The sequence below is a fragment of the Mytilus edulis genome, chromosome 3, assembly GCF_963676685.1.
Source record: "Mytilus edulis chromosome 3, xbMytEdul2.2, whole genome shotgun sequence".
Taxonomy (NCBI): domain Eukaryota; kingdom Metazoa; phylum Mollusca; class Bivalvia; order Mytilida; family Mytilidae; genus Mytilus; species Mytilus edulis.
Window position 1 is genome coordinate 853546 of NC_092346.1, and position 10487 is coordinate 864032.

At 32.5% G+C, this 10487-nt stretch overlaps 1 protein-coding gene across 1 annotated transcript; it reads right to left on the reverse strand.

Annotated features, from left to right (window-relative positions):
* Positions 1–2007: 2007 nt before the first annotated feature.
* Positions 2008–4002, reverse strand: LOC139518197 (paramyosin-like). The gene has a single exon (XM_071309883.1). The coding sequence runs from the start codon at positions 4000–4002 to the stop codon at positions 2008–2010; it is 1995 nt and encodes a 664-aa protein (XP_071165984.1).
* Positions 4003–10487: the final 6485 nt, after the last annotated feature.

Genomic DNA, 10487 nt, shown 5'->3' on the forward strand with positions numbered 1-10487 from the left:
ATTTAAGATTATATATTTGAACTAAATACTGATATTGTATTTAATAACAAAGCACATTTTAATTCTTATTAATATAAAACTGAGGTAGCAATTAACTATATTATAAAACTATGTCAGGTTTGTTATGAATCTAACTTCAAACGTAAAATATCGTACTGACAGAGATTGCACGATCAATTTATATAAAAGTGGTTTTCAGATGTGTCTAATTCTTCACGAGGGGAATATTATTCTAAGTTTAAGACAGAGTTTGAATTAGAAGATTATCTTTTACGGTTAAATCCTGTAAATAGAAACTATATATGTAAACTGAGAACATGCAATCTCAAATTTCCGATAGAGACGGGACGTTGGGCTGGTATTCCAAGGAATGAAAGATTGTGCAATCTCTGTAAACAAGTTGTTGGAAACGAATTCCATTATATTTTCTGCTGTAATGAATTGAAAGATATCCGAACTAAATATATAACGGGTTACTTTGTTAATGTACCCAGTGAGTCAAAAATGAATAAAATGTTGAATATTGGTAATACACAAGTTCTTACTCACCTATCATGGTTCCTCCAAAAGATTGTAAAACTCTTATAGAGTCAAACTGAAAAGTCACATTACTTTACGATCGAGTACTCTTATGATCTAGTACTCGGATGACATATTTATTTACATTCCATTACGCAACACTCTATTTACACGTGGTGGCGTGACGTACTGTAACCGAATCGAGTACACTCAAAACATAGTTGAAGCATGAACTTGTGTATTACCTTTGAAATATGTGTTAATAATTATAATATATATATATACGATAATGCTACTACCTATATTTACTTTGTATATATAATACATTTGTATAAGTTCAAATGACTTGAAATCATATAGTTTAATATATACATGTAAGATAATTTCTATACTCATTCTGTCATCTGTAATTATAATATACTATACGTATGTGATGCTCCTGTAGCGCAGTTACTGCGTCTGAGTTTGATTAATAAAGTTTGAAGTTTGAAGTTAAGAGAAGCTTGGAATCTTGATGGTTTATGTAACAAGCAATATTTGATGAATAAAATTATTATGTAGTTAAAAAAAAAAAAAAAAAAAACAGTGTTTGGGGAGATCTCTTACAATAAAAAGTGTTTGGCGAACAGGGTCAGTTTCAAACGCGCAATGACTGTTCAATATCATCTGCAGTTTTTAATTTAATTTTTTCATATTTTATCATTAAGTATGTAGAAAATGATGGATGAAAGTTGGTTTTAAAGTTAGCTAAACCTCTCACTTGTCGTATGAAAGTCGTATACTATTCCATTATATTGGCAACAAATATGGGCAAAACAAACAAACATAATACACTATCGTTTATATTATCCACAATCGTAACCTAGTATCGAATTTCAAATGAAAAGTAAATTGGTTTCTTTTCCAGAATGATGCCATACTTTTTTCGATTAATCTATTCGATTAGTAGTTGTTTCTTTTTCATATAAACTTTTTTGAACGTACACCAATGACATGCCTTTAGCATAACACTTGCCTCAGCAATAAATAAATTGATTTATTGTCGTACATACATTAATTCCTGGACGCGAGAAGAAAATAGCAATCCTAAACAAAGCATTGCGCTCTTTGAGTGTACAAGTTTACAAAGCATAGTTGACTATGTAATAACATAAGTTGTAATGGAATACGTAAGAACATTGAGCGGACTGAAGTTTGTTTGATATTCAATATCAAACAAATAGGTGCAATATATTTACACATGATTACGGTAAAAAGAATATTATGACGCTTCACATAAGCTAATGTTTCTTCTTTAAATTTCGTTTCCTATTGCACATTAAAACAAATATTTACAGATCGTGCCTACAGAAATCGATTTCGTATGTTTTATTCATAAATTTAAATACCATTTGGAATTGTGTTTCTTCTCCGAATTTTCACACAACTAGATCATGTAGATATAACCACTCTAACTTATGCTACTTTGTTTCTAGTTCTCTTTTATGTTTACATGTGGTAGTGGTGGAGCTTATTGAGTTGTTCTTTAAAACTTTCGTTAATTTCATTAATTTTTTGTTCGAAATGTTCCTTTCTTTTTTCTGCTTCATCCCTAATTTCAGCTATAGCTCCCATGCAGTCTTTGTCTATCTGCCGTCGGTTTTTTTCTAGTTGCTCGCTTTCTATGGTTGAATCATGAGCGATGACTGAAGTCGTATTTGGAATCAAGTGTTTTTTAGAAATGTCCGTATATGCTGCGGCAATCAGTTCAACCGCGTAAGCAACTGAATTAACGGATATCACCATTTCTAAAATGACATCGCTAGCTAAATGACCTTCTGTTTGCTTACCAAACTTCATACGTTCTGTATAAGTTCTCTGTCTTAGACAAACTTGAAGTCCACTGTTAATAGTATGGCAAAATAGAACAAACCAGGTCCATTGTTCCTTTAATTGAGACAGAATTATTAGTTCTTCCTTAAGGGTCTTCTGTATCTCTTCAAAAGTAATGCTGTCAATTTTAGTTTTGCTGATCTCTCCAAGGACTCTATTCTGCTTCTCCATGTTTCTGACTTCATTTTGCAATTTTTCCCTCGCTCTTATTACATCTTTAAGTGTTTTTATTTGGAGTTCAACATAATACCTTGCGTTTTCAATAGATTCTTCAGATGTCTTTTTTAATTTGAATTTCCGGGAGGTTTGGAATTTAGCTGTGCTAGGATTGGATTCGGGAATTTCAATTGTTTTTTCTATCGTTTTTGTGGTATGGTCATCTTCTTTTCTTTGGAGGTCAACTTCGTACCCAGCTTTTGTATTAGCCTTTTCAACAGCCATTGTTGATTTAGATGTCTTGTCGGTATGCAATTTAGGATTTTGCTGAGAAACACCCTGTGCCTTATATTTTAATTGTTCTGATTCGTTCTTTAACTTTTCAACACTTTTGAATAGTTCATCCTCATTTTCTTTTTCTTTGTCAAGCATTTCGTCACAAAGTTGAAGTCCCTTTCTGTACATTTCCTTTATCTCTAGACATGTTGAATCATTAGAAGAAGGCAATTTTAAGTTACATTGTTTCAAGGCATATTGAATCCGGCTGATAGTCTTTAAATGCTCGTCTAAGTCGAACTTCATTTCCACCTTCCTATTACTTTTAATATTTTTGGTAAACAGCCTATACATCTGATTAAGATAATTATGAAGTCGTTTGACATGTTGGTAGTCTTCTTTCAATTCCGTATGGTGCTGACTATCTTTTAGACTTGTCTTTTCTAACTTTTGTGATGGTTGCACAGTTTTCTTTGGGTTTCCTTTGCTGGTTAAAGAAGATAGCTTCCCCGTAATAGCAATCATTTTCCAAAAGGAACCATTTGCAACCCTTACTATGTCCCTATTTATTCCGAACAGTATTCCTGTTTCCTGATTTTCGTCACCGATTTCTTCAAAACTCTTCATTAGATCTTCAAGTAAAAATTTCTTTTCGCTCTCGATTTGATGTTTTAAAGTATTTTTTAGTTTTGTTTCCTTCTGCAACAACTCCCTTTTTTCAAGTACTTCTCTCATACTATCTCCACAATCTTCTTTGGCTGTAGCGAAGGCTTCTATAGTTTCACCTATTAAAAGTATTGTATCGTAAAACAAATGTTCGGTTTCTTCAGCAAATTGGAGACATTCATCAGTGTCGTCTTTCATGGCTTTTAATACAGGAAATACTCTTTGCAAATCCCATGCTTCGTCTGTGTTAGAACTGCTTACCAATATATCAATGATCAATTTCATTTTACTTTGTAGCTGTATGGTATACTTCCGTAGTTTGTCCATGCATATATCAGCTTCTATGAATGCTTTACAACCGGAGGTACCAATTTGAACTAGACACGCTCTAGAAGAACTGGGATCTTTGACGAATTTGAAGTCTCCTTCTATAGGTTTACTTAAAGCAAAATCTGATTTCGTTGCTATAGCCATAATGTGGCCAAGAATAGCTATAGATGTAGGAGCAGCCATTTCGAATTGGTCCCAGTGGCACATCGAGTCAACTTTTAAAATCATAAGTTCCTTTCTTTCTGTACATCTGTTTGAGATCACAGTAGCATCGAGGCTTTTAATAGGTGACCTACAAGATATATAAATCATTTTTTTATGGTAAAGTTTATTTTCATCTAAGATTGTATCAGCTTTATACATACCATAATTGTGTCAATCGAAAGTCATTGGCATGAATGTATATTCCTAGTACAAATGAATTATATTTATAACGACCACAATGTTGTTTAAACATCGCTGATGTAATATAAAGAATAAATACGCTGAAAAATTAAAACAAACTATAGTTTAATTCCATGTAGAATAAATAATCAGCTTAAACATGAAATAGGTACAACAACATATCTCCAGATTTGTTGAATTTTGTCTATAGTTTCAAAACTAATAATAAAACTTATATTGTAAAAGTTATTACACAGCAGAAATCAATGGTGCCTAGTTGGTTCAATATTCAATTTTTAAAAAAATTGCCCGAAGCTATCAAGAGGACATTCAAATCATCTGAAAACTGACAACGTCATTGCACAAAATAACGCAAATACGACAAAACAAACTAGCTTTCAAGACAATGCTAAATAAACCAAATATTGAGCAACACAAACTCAACATAACTTCTTGTAGAACGTAACTCTGGTGCTTCAGAAGGGTCTTTATCATAAAAATCAACTTCCAATTAGAAATATCAACACGTAGAAGCATGAAGTTAGAAAAAAAAACATGTTTTAACTTCTAATTTTTTAGGGAAAATCATATTGGATTAAACGTCGCCAAATCGGTGCAAGGTGTATTTTGTGGCTCTTCGGTCCGTGTATATCTGCGTCCATTCGTTTTTCGTTTTGAAATATCAAAAACAAAAAACAAAAAACGAAAGTGTTTTCATTTTTCATTTTTGATTTCATAAAAACCAAAATGAAAAACGAAAGTGTTTTCATTTTTCGTTTTTGATTTCTTAAAAACCAAAACGAAAAACGAAAGTGTTTTCATTTTTCGTTTTTGATTTCTTAAAAACCAAAATGAAAAACAAAAGTGTTTTCGGTCCGTGTATATCTGCGTCCATTCGTTTTTCGTTTTGAAATATCAAAAACAAAAAACAAAAAACGAAAGTGTTTTCATTTTTCATTTTTGATTTCATAAAAACCAAAATGAAAAACGAAAGTGTTTTCATTTTTCGTTTTTGATTTCTTAAAAACCAAAACGAAAAACGAAAGTGTTTTCATTTTTCGTTTTTGATTTCTTAAAAACCAAAATGAAAAACAAAAGTGTTTTCGTTTTCGTTTTTGATTTCACAAACAAAAAACGGAAAACAAAAGTATTTTCATTTTTCAATTTTGATTTCTCAAAAACTAAAATCGAAAAATGAAAGTGTTTTCATTTTTCATTTTTGATTTCACAAAAACAAAAAACGAAAGTGTATTTATGTTATCTTTCCAACACAGTTTAATTGTCATTCAAAAAATGACAATGTTGTCATTTGTCATTCATTTAAAGGTCGTTAAAGTATACATTTACAGCGGTTGTCAGATCAATACTACTTTAATCGAAGATAATGTCGACGGATGCAAAAGTCTTTATCAATCTAAACAATAAGGGTGCATGATCTTTACTTTTAAGTTTGGAGAGGTTAATCTAAGATGATAATATTGTAGCGTAACTAGCCTCTTTTACAAATAAAGCAAACTATATATTGTTGGCGAGGGAAGGCTCAAGGACTCTAGAAGAACTGGAAAAAATGATACAAAATCTTTCACACCCTTTCTTAATCTAAAGCGCAAGTTTTAATTTATCTATTTTATTATGTTCTGGTCTCGGTCACAGGGGCGTAGCCAGAAGAAAACGATGTGCAAGCAACTGTTTTGGGACACTTTAATGCAGAAAAATGTTTTTTTTTCGGTTTTCGGTCATAGGACGGTTTAAAGAGGAGCTACATGTAGATAGGACTTATAAACAATTTATGAACGTAAAACTATTAATACTTGAATCTTCTGAATAGAGTAAATCATGGTTAATTTAATACATAAAAACGCATTTTTGAATTACAGAATTTACTCAACATTGACCAAAATCTGCTCTTCGGGTCTAAGCAGAAACGAACTTCTCTTTTACTTTGTCAACATTCACACTGAAATCCCGATCAATATGCAGTAATGCTAGCGATGATAACCTTACGTTGTTAATTGTTGATCGTACATTTGTTTTCAACAGACTTAATAAACTGATAGATCTGCATGGTAGCACTCGCGAGATGTTATAAACCAGCGTACGTGTTCTCCATCGAGCGACCTCCCTATTGAAATTGTCCGCCAAATACATGCAAGGTCATTTTGTATGTCTCAGACAATGTTGAGAATTATTCGTTGGTTATATGTCCTACAACAAGAGGAAGCAGATAATACACAAAGAAGCTATTTTCTGATAATACCAGACACCCTCTACTCTCCAATTCCATTAACATGTAGTCTACGTGTGTGAACGCAAAATATAATGAGACTTTCCAATGCTCTTTTGGCGTGTTTTCAGGGTGATTGGCTCTGGTAGTCTCTCGAATACATCGCCTCGGCATATTTTCAATAATATCAAAGGGTTTAGATAAATCTCGATTGGTACATCGCATCGCAAACAGATAAACCGTACTCTGTAAAATATGCTCCAAAACTACACGTCTTAGACTGAGTATAATAAATTCAAATCTGGTAAAAAATACAAGTTACTGTCCGATTTTTACATGATCTCCAATAAAACGTTTAATTTGAAATGCCGTTATTTAATGAAAGTTCATCAATTAAAAAAGTGACAACATATGTGTTTCCTTTAACCATAATTAATTTATAAATTTTTATTTTGGCATTTTTTTGTTGCTTGCCGAATCGATGTGCACGCAACTGCGTGTTAGCGTATAGGGAGCTACGCGCCTGTCGGAGCAAAATATATAGATACAGTGTAAGACTTTTAGTATTTACATGTATGAACAATATAAAAAGACATATGTAGGATGATGAAAAAAATAATGTAATCCACAAAGTCAAGTGTGTGGCTATTGTTAGTTTAAACATATTTATTAATAGTGGATTGGAAATTTTCTCACCGGAACGGTGATCGAACCAGGAACTTATGTTTTTGTATAGTCCGATGCACTAACCTATGTTACTTTTGTATGATGAGGATCAATGGTCTTGTTCCTCGTTGAAGACCCTCCAGCTCCTTTCAAGATGAAGAACAGGCATAAAAGCCCTGTTCATTAATAATTTGTATTTTTTCTATATATTGTGTGCGATTTTGTCCCGTGTACATTTACTCCACATCTCTTTATTTTCTATTTCGGACCTGGACACGGCTCAATGCTAGTTTAGACCTCCAATGTTAAAGATCATATGGTTTTTTTTAAATTATTTGATGCCGTGGGATTGGGATTTTTAGCTTTAATGTAAACCATGTCAGGTTTTTAACTTGTATTTACAGCAAAGATAGCCAGTTTTGTGTTCTCTAATATACTGTAACAGTTTAATTTTACTTGTCCGGTCGCATCGGAACTTCTCAAAACATCTTCCGAACAATATCTGGACGTCGGTTTCGTGGGCATGTACAATTGCTAAACCACACATGAACGTTCTTTAGTCTTCGTAGATCTATTCCAACTTGAAGTCTTTTTGAGTCTACGACAAGCAGAATATGATATTTTATACCATTAAATATTGAAGCCATAGTCATGAAGATCAATTACTTGATTGATGTTCCGTTAACGTAGCCGCAGAACAAAAACGCGAGAGCTACTTTTGAATATTTCTACAATTTTAAGTAGTTTTCCACTCACAAACACAATAATATTTTCAACATTTATTAAAATAATTTTTTTTTTACACTTTTTAACTTTTATGTTGTTTTAAAATATCAATTTGACTTGAATTTGGGATCCCGCTAACATGTTTTACCCCGCCACATTCAAAATGTATGTGCCTGTCCCAAGTCAGGAGCCTGTAATTCAGTGGTTGTCGTTTGTTTATGTGTTACATTTTTGTTTTTCGTTCAATTTTTGTGCATAAATAAGTTAGTTTTCTTGTTTGAATTGTTTTACATTGTCATTTCGGGGCCTTTTATATCTGACTATGCGGTATGGGCTTTGCTCATTGTTGAAGGCCGTACTATGACCTATAGTTGATAATTTCTGTGTTATGTTGATCTCTTGTGGAGAGTTGTCTCATTGACAATCATACCACATCTTCTTTTTTATATTTATATGAGTATATTAAATAAACATGTATATACCAAGCTAAGACAGTTTATATCTTGTTTTTCGTCTGACTATACAAAAGGCGAGGAGAGCTACTTGATAGATCAGGTTGACTGATAAGCTGTCTATATAAAGTAATGGGACAATGCATGGCATGAAGACATCACCAAATCGCCGTATGCAATACTCAAAAAGACATCCAGAGCTTACCATATAGTCATCAACTACCCACCAACAGGCTGTGAGCTTTGGTTGGCTCTTAACTCAAATCCAAGAGCACAGCAAAATGTCAAAATATTATATTCAAACTGGGTGACCTGGGAGAAAAACATTGAAATTTTCCAAAGAAACACACACACCCCTCAACTTTTAATAAGGAGATTTGGTATTAATGCAAATGAGTCAACTATCCAACAAAGTTCAAATGTAGTGGATGTAAGCAATTATATATAGGCAACCATATAATCTTCAACAATGAGAAAAAACATACGGTATTGTCGGCTACAATAGTCCATGAATTGAAAAATATGAAACAGTTCAATTGAAAAAAATAACAGCCTATTTTAAAACAACATGAATTACGAAAAACACATATAAAAGACATCAACAAACGAAAACCATTGAACTACATGCTCCTGAGTTGGAGCAGGCACATACAATATATTGTGGCGTTTAACATGCTTGTAAACAGCCGGGACAGTTTTGTTACAGCACAGCATAAGAACAAACTATACAAATCAGTGGAAAAGGGCTTAAGGAGAAAAAAGGTCTAACAAAAACACATACCAAATGTGGCAGGGTATTTTTACCTCGTTTTCAAACAATCAAAGTACTGAAGTACTGAACATCGAATGACTGCAAGTTCTTTTGGATTGTCACAAGCACTTGTCTCAGAAAAAAAATCACATCTCTATACTTGAAAGTGAAGTTAATGTACAGATATATTTTTTTGGAAACTCAGTACACATATTCTATATCATATGATCTTTTTAATTTCAATGCCAAATATAGAGTTCTGACCCTCAATTCCACGGTCCACTAGACATGGAAAATGATAGTGCGAGTGGGGCATTTATGTGGTATGGACACATTCTTATTCAAATTCTTTATTAAAGAAGTCAGTAAATTTACTACAGATAACACTACATTTGTAAATTAGACGAACTAATCTAATCAAAATGTATATCTCTGATTTCGTAATACTTATGTGTATGAGAAAATTAATATATATATATTAATTTTAATAAGATTGTTGAACGAACGCGTTCAATCTTAGGATTTTATTCTTGTCAATTTTTCCGACCGAGCAGAGCGAGTCGAAAACAATTAAATAGATGTCTTTCAAACCAAAGTTAATATGTTTGCTATACACACATATGATTTTATTAAACTTGGTTATCAATTGTTAATCAAAAATACAGTCCTAGATAATAAAAAATCATGAAATATTTGGTCTAGTAATAAAAAATCACACAAAAAACAGTAGTTGTCGTTTGTTGATGTCGTTCTCGCTTCTCGTTTTTTAGCTCACCTGGCCCGAAGTGTCAAGTGAGCTTTTCTTATATCTTGGCGTCCGTCGTCCGTCGTCGTAACTTTTACAAAAATCTTCTCCTCTGAAACTACTGAGCAAAATTCAACCAAACTTAGCCACCATCATCATTGGGATATCTAGTATAACAAATGTGTCATGTGACCTTGCCAACTAACCAAGATGGTCGCCATGGATAAAAATAGAACATAGGAGTAAAATGAAGATTTTGGCTTATATTTCAGAAATCAAAGCATTAAGAGCAAATCTGAAATGGATAAAATTGTTTATTAGGTCATTATCTATCTGCCCTGAAATTTTCAGATGAATCAGACAACCTGTTGTTATGTTGCTGCCCCTGAATTGGTAATTTTAAGAAAATTTTGCAGCTTTTGGTTATTTTCTTGAATATTATTATAGATAGAGATAAACTGTAAACATCAATAATGTACAGCAAAGTAAGACCTACAAATAAGTCAACATGACGAAAATGGTCAATTGACCCCTTAAGGAGTAATTGCCCTTTATAGTCAATTTTTAACAATTTTCATAAATTTGTACATTTTTACAAAATATTTTCCACTGAAACTACTAGGCTAAGTTCATTATAGATAGAGATAATTGTAAGCATTAACAATGTTTTGTAGAGTAAGATCTACGAACACATCACCATCACCAAAAACACATAGACCA

Bases quoted from the DNA above. Each gene is read 5' to 3' on its own strand.
- LOC139518197 (XM_071309883.1), bottom strand. From the start codon at position 4,002: ATGGCTGCTCCTACATCTATAGCTATTCTTGGCCACATTATGGCTATA.